This window comes from Giraffa tippelskirchi, chromosome 11, assembly GCF_054371585.1.
Source record: "Giraffa tippelskirchi isolate mGirTip1 chromosome 11, T2T-mGirTip1v1.2.pri, whole genome shotgun sequence".
NCBI lineage: Eukaryota > Metazoa > Chordata > Mammalia > Artiodactyla > Giraffidae > Giraffa > Giraffa tippelskirchi.
In genome coordinates, this window is record NC_137285.1 from 117,439,418 (window position 1) to 117,460,321 (window position 20,904).

The 20,904-nt window shown below is 38.1% G+C and overlaps 1 protein-coding gene across 12 annotated transcripts in view; it reads right to left on the reverse strand.

Moving 5' to 3' along the window:
* The window catches only part of ZNF143 (zinc finger protein 143), a 56,464-nt gene that overhangs the window by 22,396 nt on the left and 13,164 nt on the right, over positions 1 to 20,904 (reverse strand). For 5 of the 12 annotated variants that reach the window (XM_081540701.1, XM_081540700.1, XM_081540699.1 and 2 more), the window contains 10 exons: positions 20,407 to 20,525; positions 19,999 to 20,091; positions 19,074 to 19,157; positions 18,459 to 18,542; positions 16,994 to 17,190; positions 15,865 to 15,939; positions 5,056 to 5,175; positions 3,757 to 3,832; positions 2,708 to 2,833; positions 826 to 1,005 (listed from right to left, as the gene is read on the reverse strand). In XM_081540701.1, coding sequence (XP_081396827.1) covers positions 826 to 1,005; positions 2,708 to 2,833; positions 3,757 to 3,832; positions 5,056 to 5,175; positions 15,865 to 15,939; positions 16,994 to 17,190; positions 18,459 to 18,542; positions 19,074 to 19,157; positions 19,999 to 20,091; positions 20,407 to 20,518 — 1,147 coding nt within the window. In that variant the 5' untranslated portion in view covers positions 20,519 to 20,525. The remainder of the gene's footprint in view (positions 1 to 825; positions 1,006 to 2,707; positions 2,834 to 3,756; positions 3,833 to 5,055; positions 5,176 to 15,864; positions 15,940 to 16,993; positions 17,191 to 18,458; positions 18,543 to 19,073; positions 19,158 to 19,998; positions 20,092 to 20,406; positions 20,526 to 20,904) is intronic. The other 7 variants (XM_081540702.1, XM_081540705.1, XM_081540706.1 and 4 more) reach the window with 3 other exon arrangements.

Sequence of the window (20,904 nt, forward strand, 5' to 3'; positions counted from 1 at the left end):
AAAACAATACATTAAAAATTTCTTATAAAACTAATGTATCCTCTCATTCTCCTCTCCATTCCCATCAAAAATACAACCATCTGAAACTAATACAAAATTGTAAATCAACTATACTTCAACTATAAAAAAAAAATACATGGAGAAGGAAATGGCAACCCACTCCAGTATTCTTGCCTGGAAAAGTCCATGGACAGAGGAGCCTGGTGGGCTGCAGTCCATGGGGTTACATGACTGAACACATGTGCATGAGGGTGGAGGGAGATGGGTTGGTAGCAATAAACTGGTAGAACCAAAAAAAAAAAAAAAAAAAATACAACCACAAAGCGGAACATCAAATTAAAAGCTTTTGTGCTGTAAATGGCACCATCAAAAAGTAAAAAAAAAAGAACAGGAGAAAATATCTATAAAAATTGGATTGTGGTGATGATTGTATAACCTTGTGAATGTAATAAAAAAACAATGAATCATATCCTTTAATGGATGAATTGTATAGTGTATGAATTACATCTCAATAAAGCTGGTAAAAAATATATACATAGATACTCTGCAACAATTATGTCTATTACCCCTCCCTAAATCAACTGCCCTTGACAATGTTTTGTCTATCTCTGCATTTTCTGATGCCTGGCAGGGGAACACATAGCAGACATGCAATAACTACTGCATAAATAAATGTATAAATGCTAAGGTGAAGTTTGTTCAAGTTATGTAATCCACTGGTGTGGTAGGAAGGAGGGAAAAGATTACCTGCAAATGGTTTATGGGAGAGGCAGGAGTTAAAACTGAGCCCTGAAAGACAGAAGACCAAGAACTAGAGACCGTTACCTGTATGTATTCTCACGTGGTTTTTATAATTGGTTGCACTGGCAAATGCCCTCCCACATCCTGGTTCTGTGCAGTAATAAGGTCTTTCTCCTGTATGTGTCCTAATATGCACTTTTCTAATATTTGATGTTGTAAAAGACCGACCACAGCCTTCAAAGTGACATTTAAAGGGCCTTTCTCCTGAAAACACAAAGGGAAATACATTAAATGGTGCAAAAATACACAGATAATTAAAATGTCTTACCCTTTAATTCTGCTTAGGATCATTCATGCTCAGACTCTACAGCCTTTTTGTATTGAGCTTCCCTTTGTTTTTCTTGTTTTCTCTTTTTCCGCAAACAGCATTGTCTACTCCAAATGTAAATTTACATAGGAAAACCTGAATAGTATTCAAAACTCATCACTGATTACATGACTTTCCAAGACGGGAGTCATCCAGAAAGGCATACTGAAAAATGAACTGAGATAAGCGACAAAGAACTACATATCACAAAGAAATACAAAAGAAAAACAGAGTCAAGAATAAGGATTAAGTTAGAATAGCCCTGGAATCCCCTAAAAGCTTATCTCCTCCTTTATTTATTTTATAATACTTAAAGAAAAAGATTTTTGGTCTTTTTAAAATCTAGTGTCTAGGGCTTCCCTGGTGGCTCAGTGGTAAAGACTCTGCCTGCCAGTGCAGGAGACGCGGGTTCCATTCCTGGTCTGGGAAGATCCCACGTGGCACAGAGCAGCTAAGTGCATGAGCCACAGCTGTTAAGCGTGTGCTCTAGAATTCATGAGTCGCAGTTACGGTAGCCCGTGTGCCGCAGAGCCTGTGCTCCACAATAAGAGAAGCCACCACTGAGAAGCCCACGTACCACAACTACAGAGTAGCCTCCTCTCCCTGAAACTAGAGAAAAGCCCACACAGCAATAAAGACCCAAGAATAAATGAATTATGTATTTAAAAAAAAAAAAAATCTAGTGTCTCATACATAATATGCATAAAAAATACTCACTGAATATATTAATTATTCTCAGGAGCTTAGAAACACCTGCCTTTCATATAACAGTAAGAGCATGAATGAAATAGAAGCAGGGACCTACAGCTTTGCTCCTGAACACTGTAAAGCCGATTTGGAATCATATTTGAACTCAAAGTTAAACGCTGATGACGGGAAGAATCCTCCATGAAAATTTGCTAAACTATCTCAGAATACTTACAAATATCTGGGGACAAAGTGATAAGATTGTTTAAAACATCTGCAGTAAAATCTCAAACTAAATGACCATATGCTATCAATATATTACTTAGTCAACAGTTTATAACAGCATCTCTCTCTTTTTTTTTTTAATGGCATCTCTTATCAACAGTTTCTGAAACTCTTCTAACTCTGATCCAAAGCAAATAATTACCTTTATAACACCAATCTGCAAATAATCAAGTATAAGGAGAGGAGGGGAGGGGAAGGAAGATTTGAATAAAGTACCCCTTAGGAAAAGGAGAGAAGGAATTAAAAGGGTAGGAAAGATGATCACAAGAAGGGAACAAGCCTTTCTTTCTGTGGGGCTGGTCTCAGTTGGGCTACTAAGTGGACATATAATCCTAAGTAAATAAGCCTGTTGCTCAGATAATTCCTGAAAACTGAGAGGGTTGGTGGTCTAGGGCCACCGCTAATCTTTTGGAACATGTAACTAACCCACTGAGAATCTAACAATGTTACAGGCCCTCATCCTGGAAAAAACAGACATGCACAAATGGCAAACTACATGGAGTTTCATGAGTTTAAGAGAAGCCCTTGATACTGACTCCCTGAAATGCTTCTGGAAACCACTTCCCCAAGTCCCTCCCTGCAGATGAAGAACTCCTGGCCTAGACAGATATTTCTTCACACCAGTACCTGTATGAGTTCTGATATGTTTTTGTAGATCTCCTGAAGTTTTGAAAGATTTGGTACAATTATCTTCTGAACACCGATATGGCTTTTCTCCTGTATGAGTTCTGACATGACTTTTTAATCCATAACCTTTAAGAAAAATTTAAAAGAAATTTAATTATACAAGACTCCTATAAGCACGCCCACTGAGATTAAGCTATTGAAAAATACAGTAAACACCAAGAATATAATAATAGGCAAACACAACAGAATAACTATTAAACAGGTACTAGAGCATGACAGCTCAGGACTGTCCTGCTGAAAATTCAACAGTTTCATCTCTGACTAGAAGAGACTGTGTGTTTCTTTTTTTAAAGCGTCCCCATCTTATTACATGTGCATTACTCATACTCATTGGAAAAGACCCTAATGCTGGGTAGGATTGGGGGCAGGAGGAGAAGGGGACGACAGAGGATGAGATGGTTGGATGGCATCACTGACTCGATGGACATGGGTTTGGGTAGACTTTGGGAGTTGGTGATGGACAGAGAGGCCTGGCGTGCAGCAATTCATGGGGTCGCAAAGAGTCGGACACGACTGAGCGACTGAACTGAACTGAACTGACTCATACTCCAAAATCTTGAAGCAGAATGGAGGCACGGAGTGAAGAACAGGGCAGAAGTCAGGAGGCCTGGCACCAGTCCTGGCCCTGCTGAGTGTGTCCCAGGGCAGGACCCATCCCACTGCTAAGCCCCAGATCTTCATGGTTCCCCCTAGAGTCTGTCCTAATGTTAAACTCTGAGTCAGTGTTAATGCTCAGCTTTTGTGTTTCTTGCTAAAACAAAGTAGCGTGTGGAGTGAAATATGAACACAGTAGGAAGAAACAGGTCTGAGGAGAAAAATGAGAACACAAAGAGAACAGACCAAGTGGGACAAAAAGAAGAAAGGGAGAGACTGGAAAACTAGTCACTGCATGCCCACTAATTCAGACCAAGGCAGGCGGTCAGTTCCTTCCTCTGACCTGTTTCTGCTTGACTCCTGAGTGGAACCAAGAAACAAACTCAAGGTTTTACCTGTTGCAAATGCTTTCCCACAGCCTGCATGCTCACACTGGTATGGCCGGTCTCCTGTGTGTGACCGCTCATGGACCTGTCATTAAAACAAAAGCATCAGTCTGTTTCCTCGAGGCACTCTGCAGGTAGATGGTCTCCACAAAGACTTCCTCCTCGCGCCCCAACTGCTGAATTATTTTGTTGCTTGTATATTATTTTTGAAAGACAGAAGATAACTTTTCTCAAAAACTACTAATTCTCAATATAGACCAAATGCTGTATGTTAAGATGTACTCCTTTTAAGGAAGGACTAGGAATACTGGAGGCGTGAGCTTTCCTAGAGTGCTCAAAGGTGTCTGTATGCAACATGTACCTGCTGCAAGCCAGGAGTACAAGGAGATGCTACACAACGTAAGGTTAAGAGTGTGGAGGCTGCTGCCACAGGGGCCTTGATCTGAAGCAAGGCTTCACCACTGACTAGTGGTGTGACTGTGGCATCTGCCTTCTCTCAGCCTCAAAGTTCTCTCTGTAAAATGGGGGCATAATAGTACCTACCATAGAGGGCTGCTGTGACAAATGAATACTCATGACAATGCCCAATATCTACTGAACCTTTACCACTTGCCAGGCCATTCATTCTCTTCAGTACTTTACAGGCACAGAATTTACTTACTTAATTCTCACAGCTACTCATTGAGGGAGGTATATAATCTTTATGGTCCAATATTACAGATAAGGAAGATGAGGTACTAAGAGGTCAAGTAACATGTCAAGGTTACATACTGACAGGCAGCAGAGATGGACTCTGAGGCTGCTATTCCAAAAATGCTAAATGCATACTTCCTGACACACTGTAAGTTATTCAATAAAAGTTAGCTATTATTTTTTATGGAGTGATGGTATATTGTATTTAGCTTCAATCAAAATACTTGGCCTGTGTATTTGACAGACAGGACAAATCAACACCAACTTTTGCTGGACTGCAGCAAATCACTGTTAACGGAGTGATTACATCCATATCTCCCATATAATTACATAAATTTCACATTTGAGAAAAATTTATTCAAATATGTAGAGTACCTATCATGTGCTATGACATATGCTGGACACGAGGGAGACAAAGATGAAGAAAGCATAGTCCTAGTCCTCAAAGAGTTTATTTCTAAAATCTGCATAGGTTTTTGTGTGTATATGAGTGTGAGCATTTGTATCTCAATAAGTGGGGGAGAAAAATGGTGTCTGAATGCTACAAGTACATCAAGTTGGCATTTAATGTCCTAGGTATGCTCATAACTAGACACAGCCTTCCTTCGTATATACCTTAAGATGGTGAGCTGTTGTATACAATTTCCCACATCCATCATAGCCACATCGAAAGGCCTTCTCTCCACTCTGTTGAGATTTAGCAGTTACTCTTGTTGCATGTCCTTGTAAGACAATCTATATGAAACAAAAAGTACAATTTAAAGTATTTACACAGAAATAAAGTAGATGAAGTTACAATTTTCAGAAACAAAAAGATAAAATGTGGGTTTCCAGACTCAGGTCATCATTTTATGAAGATTCTATCATCCTGAGCCAGTCAGGTTAATTCTGTTATGTAGCTGAAGTCAGCAGCTCTGGAAGAAGTCAACAGGAGATCCACCAGGGGGCATAATCAGCACTCAGAGATTGGCAACTGAAAACTTAAGCCGGGCAGCATACATTGATATACTGTATGCAGCTGTCCCTTGACATACGTGCGTGTGCGTGTGCGTGTGCGTGTGCGTGTGCGTGTGCGTGTGTGTGTGTGTGTGTGTGTGTGTGTTTTTAAATATTTAAAAATTTTGAAATTTTAACAATGATATAATATATATATATATAAAATAATATTTTTGGAAATATAATATGCTAAGTTGCTTCAGTCATGTCCGACTCTTTGTGACTCCATGAACTGTAGCCCGCCAGGCTCCTCTGTCTATGGGATTCCTGAGGTAAGAATACTGGATGGACTGCCATTTCCTTCTCCATTAAAATATAATATATATATAAAATAATGGTTTTAAAAATGTATATATTAGTACCTGTGTTCTAAAAACAATGTAAAAGTCATTTTCAATTTCAAAAGCAATGAAAAAGAAGGGGTTAGATCATCTGAGTCACCTATGGGAGACATTAGAATCCATATGATGCTAGTCTGTGAGAAAAAAAATGAATGGCTCAGATGGTAAAGAATCTGCCTGCAATGCAGAAAGAGAGCCAGGTTCGATCTCTGGGTCAGGAAGATCCCCTGGAGAAGAGAATGGCTACCCACTCCAGTATTCCTGCCTAGAGAATTCCATGGACAGAGGAGACTGGCAGGCTATATAGTCCATGGGGTTGCAAAGAGCTGGACACAACTAAGTGACTAACACTTTCACACTTTCACTTTAGAAGATCACTTCTCTGGAACCAAACACCGTAAGACTTTAAACAATTGCACTGATGTTAGAGGCTTTTTTGGAGAAGGAAGTGGCAACCCACTCCAGTATTCTTGCCTGGGAAATCCCATGGACAGAGGAGCCTGGCGGGCTACAGTCCATGGAGTTTTAAGAGTCAGACACAACTTAGCAACTAAATCGCCACAGATGTTTTTTAAAGATGATGACCTATTTTAGAATTAAGTTACCATGGAACCTGAAGAATGACTTTCTACTTTGTGGGCATGTGGTGATGGCATTGCCACATCCTATCTGTGCAGATTGTCATATGTGGCTCAAAAATAACTCTGCTGAAAGTGTTTTATATTGTAAAGATTTCAAAATAATGGAGCAAAGATCATCATGACTGATGAGATACAACAGATGTTAAAAGCTGAGAGAGAAATCTGAAAATAAAAGACACAACAAAGTGAAACAGGTTACTCTATGGAGCCTTTTTCAAAGAGCTGTTAGAATCTCTTTTGTTTCTATTAAAGAGAACTCTCGGTGCCAAAAGAGGTTCTGTCACACCCCATATCACTTGCATGTCAACATGGAGTTTTTGGTAAATAAAAATTTCATAAATATATTTTCAATTGTCTGGTGCTTTTTATTCTTATTCTTTTTTCTTTTTTAATATTTATAAACCCTGTGTAGAAGGAAATGAATATGCTTCATGGAATCTGATTCTGGTATGAGAACTGATAAAAATTAATTTTATTTATATTGCTAAATATTTAAGCTTCTAAATAATGTGTTCCCTCCATCTTCAGGTTTCACCTAGATATTTTTAAAAATCTGCACAACACTATGATTTAATACATTTCATTTATTCATTAAAGTTTTCTAGAGTAGATAATTTTAAAAATTTATTTACCATACTGTAAGGGACAAAACAACTTTTAAAACACATTCTGCTCTTTTGGAATGGAGCTGTCTAAACTTTGGGAATGGTCAGGTCCTTATCATTCTAAGTGGGAATGGCAGGTCTTCATCATTCTGAGCAATGATCTACTACAGCAATACACACTTAAATGGTGGCAGGTGGGAGGTGGGGGTGTGGAGGAGTTACAAGGGTTGGGGGTGGGAGTGTGGAGGAGCTACAAGGGTTGGGGGTACCGAGAGAGCCCCACATTAGAGGATAAAAGTACAGAAGATGTGGTTCAGTCTTTACAAAATGGACACGGATGGCTATACAGAGTCTGTCTTAGGCTTTTCCTTGTAACTGTTAAATCAATTACAAAACAAGCAGTGGGAGAGGGAAGGAGAGGGTGAGATGTATGGAAAGAGTAACATGGAAACTTACATTACCATATGTAAAATAGAGAGCCAAGAGGAATTTGCTGTATGGCTCAGGAAACTCAAATGGAGGCTCTGTATCAACCTAGAGGGTGGGATGGGGAGGGAGATGGGAGGGAGGGTCAAAAGGGAGGGGATATATGTATACCTATGGCTGATTCATGTTGAGGTTTGACAGAAAGCAGCAAAATTCTGTAAAGCAATTATCCTTCAATAAAAAATACATAATCAGAAAAAAAAAAGGAAAAAAAAAGCAGTGGATCTCACTGTCATTGCTGAATTACAAGCTAGTAATTATCTATGTTCATGTATTGTGGTATAGTAATAAATGTTGCAGGGCACAATTTTCTAAATAAAAGTAGGCTTATGTTGTTAAAACATCTAGATAAAATATGGGCACACTTCCAAATGGGTGCAAGCCTGAAAGTATCTTTACAAAAAAAAAACAAAAGATAATATAATTCCACATCTTCTCTGCCTAGGAAATTCCATCCTTCTAAATCCATGATGCCTGTTCTCATCATTCCAAACAGAGCAGATTCTTCAAATCCTCAGCATCTCTGTAATACTTAGCTTGTATCACGGACTTGGCACTTGATGCTACTGTCTTATTTTAAAGAATCTGTATTTCCTTTTCTTCCCTATTGGCCTAGCAGTTCCTCAATGTCAAAGTCTATATCATATATGCTGTCATACCTCACAGTGCTAGGTAAAGGGTTTATACCACTAACTATATGAGCATAATTCAAAGGGACTAAAAATATTTTGAGGGGTGTTAAAAAAGTTCTAGAATTAAAACTGTGGTGATAACTGCTCATCTCTGTGAATCTACTAAAACCATTGAGTTGCACACGTTAAACTGGTGAACTGTATAGTGCATGAAATATATATTAGTAAAATTAAAAGGAAATAAATGGTAATTGGAATAAGAAAATTTCTCTCATTTGCAAGAACCAGAAGAGTCTCTGTGAATCCCTTATAATTTTTAAAATTTCACTATTATTTTTTCTGATTATGACAGTAACACATACACATTGGGGGAATTTGGTTACCACAGCAAAGAGTAAAGAGAAAAAGTTCAAGTGAGCTATAATTACAGCATCCAAAAAATAACTGTTAATATCTTGGTTTGCTTCTATTTAGCATTTTTAAAATATATATTATATATATATTAGAGTATAAGTTTTATTTTAGTAGAACTGGAATTAAGCTTCACATAAATTCTAAAGGCAGAAATTAATTGAACATGGGACTCCAAATCATGAGGAAAGAGTTCTTCTTGCTGTTTCCTCCTCTTCCTTTCTAAAAGCACCAAGAAGTTTATCATCTCCCAGGTCTGAAAATTAAGCCCGACAGCCCTCACCTTCAGACCAGGTGGTGGCAGCTCTTTATACTGGAAGGGCCCACGCCTGAATCTTTTCTGTTATTCCCACGTAGGCCAAGCTTTAATTCTGGCATGAAACAGATTATCAGAGGCTTGGCATTTAATTTAATTAAGCCAAAACAATGAAGTTAAGACTGAATTTAAAACCTGTTAGGAAGACTGAGAATGTTTTCCAAAAATGTACTTGTTTCTGCTCCTATCCTAATGTCCACACTGTATGCTTCGAGAGCTCAGGGGTGGTGACATAAGGGGCAGAAGCTCAGTTTTGGAAGAACTACTGAGGACTTCAAGTCTCTGTCAGCATGGCAGAAGTGAGACTGGTAACAGTATTTTTTATTTCTAAACCAACTGAAGTCACTAGCATTGACATATTATGAGAATTATTAGTAAGCACTATTTGCAACAAAACTATTTCCACTAGTAGCTCTAATTATCCAAAACAGACCTGGCATAAAGGCATTCTTGCAAAATACAGTAGGATGAGTACCCATAGCAACACCAACTAGCAAAATGAACCTCTTAAAAGAAAACCATTGAAATATCTATGCAATATAACATACAATGGGTTTCCTAGGTGGCTCAGTGGTAAAGAATCTGCCTGCCAAGCAGGAAACTCGGGTTTGATCATGGGGTCAGGAAGATCACCTGGAGAATGGCAACCCACTCCAGTATTTTTGCCTGGAGAATTCCATAGACAGAGAAGACTGGCTGGCTATAGTCCATGGGGTTGCAAAGAGTTAGACACGACTCAGAGACTAAACAACAACATCTGGAAAAATCTCCAAATAGCCAACGGACATACAGTCAAAAACCTTTTTTATCTCCATGTATAGAATGTTTGAATGGAATAGGAAGCCTCTCCTATTTTACTGGAAATGTTTCCCTATAAAACCCTTTATCTCTCAATCCCAACCAACGTTTATCTTTTCAGTTCTCAAACTGTTATTCTTCTTGGAACTTGCTTTATGTCTACCACTCTCTTCTTATCCTACTTCCATACTAACTTCCCTTTCCACTCACCTTTGACTCCACCATGGCAGAAGTTCTGAAATAATAAATGTTTGACAAATGACTGGTTAAGTACCTACTTCAACAGTGATAAATGATATGGTCCCTGCCTTGGTAGGGCTCTCAGTCTAGCTAGTTAAACTGTCCTATAAATGAAGGACAATAATAGAATATAATTGCTATCACGGCAGTCCACGCAAAGTTGTACAGGGACAAAATTCATAAGAGGGGAAAACTGTAGGTTAGGGCAAGCTGTCTACAGAAAAAATCCGGAGGTTGAAAAAGAGGGGTAGGTAGAGCAGTCCAGGCAGTAGGAATAGTATGACCAAAAGTATGAAAGTGTGTCTGGAAGAAATGGAAACTTAATATAAGAACATTGTATCTATATAATAGAATTAATACCATAAAAAAGGAAGGGAACTTTAGGCCCACATTTGGGAAGAGTTTTAGGTGCCATTCTGAAGTGCAAACCTAGATAATGAAAGTAAAATACATTAAAAAACTTAAAGCAAGGGATTGACCAAGATCAGCTCTGTGTTTCAAAAAAGAAAACTGGTAATGGTGCAGAACACAGTGAAAGACAAAAGAAGCAAGGAGACTAAAACAAGTTTGTATAATCGTAACTATGGAGTGATGAAAATCAGTCCAGGACAACTGACTAATGGAACAGAACACAATGCATGATTCTGTGGATATTTTGAGGACAAAAATGGACAGAATTCAAAATTCAAAAGCTAAATTAATAAACTAGACTTATAACAGGTATTTAAGTGGTCCTTGTAAAAAGAAAAACCACCTGATGATGTGTTATCACAAGGGAAATGTCTCAAGGGCCATTTAGAAACTATTATCAGTGAATACTAATTAGCTTCTAAAACCATTTACAGAAAATGACTTCATTACTATTTTATGCTTAATGTATGTTCTGAGAATTGAGATAACCTTAGCTCTGCCATAAATTCACTATGTGACCTTGTGCAAGTTATGTAGGGCCTATTTGCCTTTCTGTATAAAGAATATATTATGGCTGATTCATGTTGATGTATGGCAGAAACCAATATAACACTGTAAAGCAATCATCCTCCAATTAAAAATAAATAAGTTTTTAAAAGGAACATATTATGTGAAATCAGTGGTATTTTTTCTTTCTTAAACTTTTTTTTAAGGAGTCAAACTCCCTTGTCAGATGAAATCTCACACAGCATTCATTTACACAGTGTAAATCAGATAAAGGCATTCTGGCTGCTGCTGGCAGAGTTTATGTAGTTGTAGAGCGATGGACAGAGGATAACTGGTACTTTTTGCTGCCTGGTTCAGTAAAATTCAATTTACAATAATGGCCTAATGCACACAGCAGATACAGTTTTTATTTTTTGTTGTATATAAATTTGCATATTAGGATGTAAATATATTCCTTGGGAGAACAAAATGAAAGCAACCGGAAGTATTTTAAAAAGTATGTTCTCTTTTAAGAAAGGAATACTAGAAGTATGGCAACAGAGGGATCTTTAGGGAACCATGGGACACGTCAGCATTGCCAGGAAGATTTTAAAAAATAAAAAAAATCTTCACTGGTTTTATATAATGAATTCTACGAGGTAGTGGTCCTTCAGTTTTTAAAAAAATTTACTGAAGGACAGTTGATTTACAATGCTGCATAAATTTCTGCTGTATAGCAAAAGTGATTCAGTTATACATATTGGGTTGGCCAAAAGGCTTGTTCAGTTTTTTCCATACACTGTTAACTAAAAACCTGAGTGAACTTTTTGGCCAACCCTACATCTACAGATACATTCTTTTCCATTACGATTTATCACAAGATAATGAACATAGTTCCCCAGGCTAAAGCAGGATCTTGTTGTTTACCTAGGTCCTTCACTTTTTGTTTTTATGTCTCTTTACTTTTTGGATTTCTAAATATAAACATGAAACCATGATTACTTAAAAAAAAAGTATACAATAGCTATTTGTAGAGTAAGATAATGGTCTTCATTTGGGTTTTTTTTTTCCTTTGTATGTCTCTGATTAAAAAAAAAAAAAACCCACTAAAAATAATATATATTTTTTTAAATCCTGGGTTCCATCCCAAACCTACCAATAGAATCTCTGGAAGTTAGTCTTGGGTTATTTTGCAAAAGTCCCACAGCTCAAACTCATGCTGGCCTTTGATTAATAACGGGTGATCAAATTCCTTTAGGGATGAAAAAAAGGAGCCTTAGAAAAACAAGGTTCACTTGCTCAAGATCACATAGCTAGGTAAAAGTACTGAACATACATGTGTTTGTTTTTTTTTTTTTGGCCACCCTGCACAGCATATGGGATCTCAGTTTCCCAACCAGGAATCACTTCTGTGCCCTTGCCCTGAAAGTGCAGAGTCTTAACCACTGGACCACCTGGGAAGTCCCCAGAAAATATATATGAAATGTGATCCACATTCAAACTGTCTATACTAAATGGGTTTTGCAGGAATTATCCAACCCATGTTCTGGGAGAATCTGCCACCCTAGCCATAGACCTTGATAATCGGGGAAGATGCCATACCTAAGACTGACCAATGAGCTACACCTTATATGGCCTGGCTTAAAAAGTCAAGCTGAGTCCACAAATTCTCCAGGGAAATCTTGATTTGCTTGTGGGTAGTAAACCTGAGAAAGCATGGCTGTGGTGAAACCAAATGCACACTCAATGAACATGCAGAGGAAGCCTGTCTGTGGAGAAAAGAAGGGAGCAGAGATGCCATAGAAGAGGGTAGAAGGAAAAAGGAGGAGTGATATCAGCCTCCAGTCTTGATTCCTTTGCAATTCTGGTTCCTGTGAAGTATAGCTGTTCAGCAGTTCCAATTCTTAGTTTCTTATAAGATATGTTCTTCTTACAACGTATCTCTTTTTTTCTTGAGCTATATTGATGGGCTTTCTGTGTTATCTAGCTATTCAGTTCAGTTCAGTCACTCAGATGTGTCCGACTCTTTGCGACCCCATGAACCGCAGCACGCCAGGCCTCCCTGCCCATCACTAACTCCCTTAGTCCACCAAAACCCATGTCCATCGAGTCGGTGATGCCATCTAGCCATCTCATCCTCTGTTGTCCTCTTCTCCTCCTGCCCTCAATCTTTCCCAGCATCAGGGTCTTTTCTAATGAGTCAGCTCTTCGCATCAGGTGGCCAAACTATTGGAGTTTCAGCTTCAACATCAGTCCTTCCAATGAACACCCAGGACTGATCTCCTTTAGGATGGACTGGTTGGATCTCCCTGCACTCCAAGGAACTCTCAAGAGTCTTCTCCAACACCACAGTTCAAAAGCATCAATTCTTCAGCACTCAGCTTTCTTTAGAGCTTTGATTGATTAAAACTGCCAAGTCAGGGAATTCTCCAGCAGTCCAGTGGCTAGGACTTGGCTCTCACTGCAGGGGCCCTGGGTTCAACCCCTGGTAAGGGAACTACGATTCCACAAGTTCCATGGTGTGGCTTAAAACAAACAAAAAGCTGCCAAGCCAAAGGACTTTGATCTCCAATATAAATAAAACTGGTTTTTAATGAAGTCAAAACTGATGGAAACCATGAACAAGGGCCTTGGGTTCTTATAGAACATGTAAAGGCATCAACAATGCTGCATAATGCTTACACATATACAAATCATGTTCTCATGTATTACCTAAAATACTAATCAAATGAAACTCTCATTTGGTCTTCATAACCCTATGAGATGAGTAAAGCAAAGACTATTATTCTCATTTAGCTAATAAGAAATCTCAGATACCAAGAAATTAAGTCATTTGATCACAGTCACTCGGCTACTACACAGCAAGATGGAAGCTCGACTCAGACCTTTTTTTTATTACAAATTACATACTACTTTAATACCATGCTGTTTTCTGCTTAACTAAGGGTGGTGCAGCATGAGGGTAATGACAACAGTTATAGCCTCCGCAAAACACACACATCCCATCATCCTTACAGTTCTTACAACTGAACACGTGGACATCTTTAAATAGATGAGTGTTTTCACATTGAGTACTACTGACATTGTGAACAGAATAATTCTTTATTTTGGTGGGCTGTCCTATGCCTTGCAGGACATCTACCCAGCAGATGCCCCACACTTGTAACAACCAAAACTGTCTTCAGATACTGCCAAACGTCCCCTAGGGGCAAAACCACCTTCCCTTGAGTGCAGATGCTTTCAATACTCTAGGTCTTTGCTGTCCTATGAAATCTGATTTCAAGTTAGAGGTCAGCTCAGCAGCACAACTAGTATGCTTATGTTATAGGTGAAAGAAAAAGCTCTACACTATAAACATCATAACGAAAAAAAACTAAAGCTTTAAAACAAGACTCTAAAAAAAAAGTTATTGTGTTAGGTACAGACCTCTTTAAAGTTTAGCCAGGCACAGAGTTACAACCTCTTAAGCAACTCTAACAAAAAGCCTATAGGACATTTTGACCTTTTAATACTATGTACTTGGGCCTCAAGCTTAACTATGGTACACAATTATTTTAGAGGATGGAAGATTCAGAAACTTCTTGTCCAGCTCTTCACAGACATATGAGTCACAAATGCAAGCCACATATATAATTTAAAATGTTCTACTAACTACATTTAAAAGTGAAAAGAAATAGGTGAAATTAACTTTAGTAACTATTTTATCTAATATATCCAAAATATTATCATTTCAACATGTTGTCAATAGGAGACATTATTAAGAGATACTTTACATTCTTTTTTCATTAGAAGTCTTTGAAATCTGGTAATATTTTAGACTCACAACACATGCCAGTTGTGACTAGCTATATTCCCAGTGCTCAGTAGCAACAACATGCTCAAGTTAAAAAGTGTGGCCCTCACAACTACTGAGCCTGTGTGACATGACTACTAAAACCCACGTGCTGCAACTACTGAAGCCCAGTCACCTAGAGCCTGTGCTCCGCAACAAAAGAAGCCACCACAATGAGAAGCCTATGCACCACAACAGAGTAGGCCCCTCTCACTGCAACTTGTGAAAGCCCACGTGCAGCAATGAAGACCCAGAGCAACCAAAAATAAATAAATTTTTAAAAAGTGTGGCCCTGAAGCAATAACTTTAGGAATTAAATATAATAAAAACTCTTGGAAGAATGAAAGAAAAAAAAACAAAAAATCTGCTATGAGAGAACAGTCAATAAAACATTAGAACTAACTGCTAAGAACAAAAAGGAGCAGCATTAAAGCAAGAATATACTACAATGATTATATAAACTCCAAGAACACCCACTCACACAAACACCTACCCTCAAACACAAAAACACATAAATTCAAAACAGAATCTTGAATTTTGACTTGTAGGGCTTCCAAAATGCTTCTGTGACTACTTTGTACTTAAACTACAGTACTTGTGGAGGCACTGACTGCTGCTCTAGGCTATTAGCTTGGTAAGAGACAGCCAATGACTGGACTCAAGGTGAGCATCTGAATCAAGGGCAGCTGACCCTCGGCCATCTGCAGCCCAGGAAGGTGTCTGGTAGAAGAGGTAGAAATAGCTTTGACCAGAAGGAACAATGATAATTAGCTAGGCTAGACCCTCTTTCTAGAAGCTGAAAAAGGAAGTACTGAAGGAATCAATTATAAGCAGAAAAAACAAAAAGACATAACAACCAAAGTAGCAAAGTTTAATCACAGGAAGGGTGAAGGCCCAGAAAAAGGATTCACAGACTGCCATGGGTGGGGCAGACAGAAGACCACCTGGTCTCCAAAACTGCCTTGGACTCCAGAACACAGGCTTCATCCGGATTTCTGTGATATTTCTACTTCTTTAGTGCCACTTGCAACCAGATCATGAATTCTGAGACCTGAGGTAGCTGGAGAAAGCTGCTGCCCAAAGCACACTATTTTTCTGAACTGGTAAAAATTTCCCTTAAGAGGTAGTTAAGTTCCCAATTCTTGCTTTCATCCCTAAAAGGGTCCAGAAATGCTAAGAGAAAGAGATTCAAATATAAAAAAGTAGCCTTATTTTTTTCTCTTGCTCACCTGCATTTTTTTCTCTTGCTCATTTTCTCCGATCATTCCTGAACCTGTTACACCTTCACTTCCATCAATGGACACCTATGAGAATAAAATAAAGTTAAAAAAATTTTTACATATTGATAACTGTTTAGGCTGGGAGATAAGTACATGGGGATTCATTATTTATTTTTGCGTATGTTTGAAAATTTTCATGATAAAAAGTAGGGGGGACTTTTAAACTATATAAATGATATAATTTCAATGCCAGGAGAAATCACAGCCCTTCTAATGTAAAACTTAAGATGTTCCTTCACCTTTTCCAATCTCTAATGTCTACTTCATAATTCATAAGCAGTTCCATCTATATACCTCATTGTTTCTTTTATGGCACTCATCCTTGAATTTTTTTGTGAATTACCTGCCACCCATTTCCCTTCTATAAGCTCTTACTTCATTCCTTTATTTTTATTCAAAAATTTCTTTCTACCCTTCACTTCTTTTAGGATAAATGCTGATCTTCTCTTTGATGCAGTCTCATTTTGATTTATGGCACCCCACTCCAGTACTCTTGCCTGGAAAATCCCATGGGTGGAAGAGCCTGGTAGGCTGCAGACCCATGGGGTCGCTAGGAGTCAGACATGACTGAGCGACTTCACTTTCCCTTTCCCTTTCATGCACTGGAGAAGGAAATGGCAACCCACTCCAGTATTCTTGCCTGGAGAATCCCAGAGACGGGGGAGCCTGGCGGGCTGCCGTCTATGGGGTCGCACAGAGTCGGACACGACTGAAGTGACTTAGCAGCATTTTGACTTTGAGATTTCTAGTTTATTTTTTTTCTTTTAAAGAAAGATAAAGAAGCTGAAGCTCCAATACTTTGGCCACCTGATATGAAGAGTCGACTCACTGGAAAAGATCCTGATGCTGGGAAAAACTGAGGGCAGGAGGAGAAGAGGGCAACAGAGGATGAAATGGTTGGATGGCATCACTGACTCAATGGATGTGAGTTTGAGCAAACTCCAGGAGATAGTGAAGGACAGCAAAGCCTAATGCGCTGCAGTCCATGGGGTTGCAAAGAGTTAGACATGACTTAGTGACTGAACAACAACAAAAGCAGCTCTACCTGAGATGTTCTTGACATTGTAAAATGCTATACCTTTGCTGCGTACTGTTCCAAAGCACTGATGGTGTCAGGGTCAATGGCGGCATCCCCAGTGTGCAGACCTGCCACTGTCCCATCAGCTTGAATTGCCAAGATGGTGTCAGACTGTGGGACTTGCACTGCATGGTGGATGTAAGCTGTGGTGCCATCTTCCAACTGAACTGCCTGTAATGCACTCTGGTCATAACTATCTGAGGGAGTGGAAGAGAATGGCATTAAATTAAAGGTAGTGTGATAAACAATTACATGTTTAAAGGAAGCAGGGAATGAAGCTTTATTGAGCAGCTACTATGAGCAGGGCCCATGTGCTTTGTGTGTGTATTTCACCCAATCTTCACAATTATTCTCTGAGGTGGGTATACTTATCACCCTATTGTACAAATGGCAAACTGACGCCTGAAGAAGTAAAGAAATACTTTCTTAAGACCCAGGAAATAAAAAAACTAACAATTAACAGTCAAAAGTATTATGCAGAGAAACTAGGATCTGAACTCATGTCAGTATGACTCCATGTTTTTTCCCTCTAAATAACCGTACCAAGATGCACACAGCATTGTGAAATAATAAATCTAGCCAATTACAGTGAACCTGTAATCAACTTCCACTGCTAAAGAAAAAAAAAGTCAGAGTTGACTTTTCCTCAACTTTAATAAATTTACTTACAAATTAAAATATTCTATATTTTTAAAAGTTTCTTTCTTTGGTTTCACAACTAAACAGTCTTTTAAAACATTTACAGTCATTCTATAATAAAATATTTTATAAAGTAATAACAGCAACTAATATTTACTGATCATTTACTTGGTGACAAATATTGTTCCAAGTGCTTCAGATGTTTGTATATTTTGTCTTTATAACTACCCTATGATGGGGATGTATATTATAACCTTCATTTCAGATGATGAAACTGAAGCACAAGAAGGGTAAATAATTTGCTCAAGGGCACACAGCTGAAAGACAGCAGATCCAGACTGGAACCCAGATAGTCTGGCCGCAGAGCTGTGCTTATTGCTCCTATGCATTTCACCTCAATCCCCTGATCTTCCCTACACAAAGTTAATACTCATGAACATTTTGCCATATTTACTTTAGACAGTTTTAAAATTTTTTATTTAGTTTTAAGGACCAACCCAAGGGGCAAACGACCTTGCTCAAGACATTACATTTAAAAGGAAAAAAAAAAATCAACAATTTAACTTTCAAATGTTTTAATTTCATATGTTAAAAGCAGCCTCTATTTGAAGTCTTCCCAGGAACCAGGGTTTTGCTAGTCCAAACTGCTACTGGACGACTCAAATTATTAAAAGAGTTATATTAGATTGTGTCAAAATCTGCCATCTTACATTTGAGAGAAGAAGTCTTCTTTTACGTAACACCATTTCAGCAACTAAATAAAGGTCTTATTTTTCCCACACTCCACTTCTCTCTTGTTTTATTCAAATGTTCAGAGATAATTTACCTTTGGAGGTATGGTGAATAAATGCTGTAGTTCCATCTTCTAACTGCACTGCTTGCCCATCCTCTAAACGCAAACTGTCCCCTGCTCAAAAACAATGCTTACATTTAGATCCCATGTTATCCAAGTATATTCTGATAATTCAGCAGCAACAGAGTCAAGAAACCGTTAAACACATCATACAAACCTACGCTTGCTTTAAGGATCCTTGAATATAAATAATTTCAGCAAAGCTGCTCTGAATAAGTGTTTAAAAGTAAAAGATATTTACAATTCCTGTCTGAGGAATATATACCAGGGGATAAGGAGAATTGAAAGAAGGGAAAAGAAAGAAGAAAATAAGAAGACACATAGGATTTAGCTCAACTAATAGAAATATTCACTTAAAACTGTTGCCCATTTATCTCCAGAGTACAGTCTAGTAACTTCTCTTCTATTATGTCTGAGAGAAAGTCTCAAGTTAAAATAGTCTTTAGATCCTCTCTTTGACATCTATCCATCTCTCCTTTCAGAAGGAGGACTAGAGATCAGGACCAAGTTAAAGTAGTAAGAGGCAGCTGGAGGCAGAAAATATTTAAGTATGAGAATCAGGAAGGTAAGTGAGTATCAAATACTTACTAGTTTTAGGTATGGGTACATGTTGAACATAGGCAGCAGAACCATCCTCCAACTGAATGACCTGACCATCTATGAGTTTTCCATCTAGAAACAAAAGATTTAAGCCAATAAATTAGCACAAGCAAAAATTTTAAACTTCATACAATTTCAAAATGATATCAACTATAAAAACATACACTACTTAAGATCATGTTCATCTTGCTTCTTCCCTCAATGTTCTGAGGCAATTCAATAACACATCCAGTGATCCTACAGAAAGCAGAAAATCCTCCCTCAGCCATCCTTCTTCCCCTCCAATTTTCAATTAGTTCAAGAGGAAGAGTGGCTCATCACAGCAAGCTACATGAGTCAAACCTCCATATACCTTTCAGAGCCACCTAGGAATAGTCACCCTGACCACAGCAAATGTGAAACTGGGAAGATAGAAAGATATGTCAGTGCATGCGAGGCTAGTTATCGTTCTTATCTTTGGGGGCTACAAGTCCCTTGATTATGCATACGTATGCTCAGGTTTCCATAAAAACAAGAAATTTGAGAACTAAGCTATTTCTTGGAGCAAAGTAAACATTGATTTAGAAACAATGTTATAAAAGCAAAACCAAATGTCTATTTTTATGCACATCTTGTAAAAACATTAAATAACAATTTGAAGTGATAAAGGTCTTACTGATAATAGGTCAAGGACACTACTCCCCTCTCCCTTTCCTCACTAATTCTGATAGCCTAGAGTATGTGCCAAATATCTCGAAAGGTTTCCTCAAATTATCAAAACAAAATTTAAGTTAAACTGAAATGACTTAAAATTACCACATGCAACATACAGTGTCTTTACGAGGGGTTGGGAAAAAGTATAAATGCTAGGTATTCCAACTCTGAGGTTATGAATTGCTGGTAATAACCAATGGGCTGTATATGAAGCACATACCTTTAGAATTGTGCTGTATATAAGCAGTAGAACCATCTGCAAGTGTTACTGCTTGCAGGCTTACACCTTCCATGTTTTCTAAATTGTCACCATCTATTACAAAACAAAAGTTATTTTCTTAACTATCATATGTGCATGCTGTTTAAGTTTTTAAGTAAAAATTAATCAAAAGGCAGATTGCTTAACTTAGACTCAAATGGACTTTCTTATAGCATTTACAAAAAAATATTTCCACACCCTATTGTACCCAGCATCCACATCAATGTAAAAATACTCATAAAAAGGCTTAGCTTTGTGTTGCCTTTAGCTAAGGGAGGAGGAACAAAGTAATTACAGTTGTGAGTTTCCATTTTCCCTTAAGATAAATATTTCCAAACCCACACGATCCCTTCAAATAAAACTGCTCACCTGCCACAGTTACTGCCTCTGTCAGGCACAGGGTAACATGTTGAGCCTCCATTCCTCCTCCAGGAAACTCTGTCATTCCCTGAGAATCTCGATTTATCTGGGCTAACAACATTTTCTACCTTGAAGAAAAATGCAGGCATTGAGAACAAAAAACAATGTATTTACGAAATAAAATCTACAGAGAATATTTATGAACTACAAAAAACTGCTAAGGAAGTTAAAGAGTGTTTTGAAATAAGCTGAAATTTCACTTAATATGCAGGGTAAGAGTATTAGCCCAAAGTCCAGAGCATGCTTTTAATAATTCATCAGAAAATTACTGAGCACACTGACAAGTCTTGCCCACCAGTTTTGTACCATGTCTCAAATTCCTGTAATAGCATTCTTTGGGTTTAACATGGTTGAATATTCCCACTTAGAATCCATGAATCTACTGAGTCCATTCTGTTGATAATCTTCAGAAATCTATCCTGAATCTGGCCACTTCTCACAAGCTTC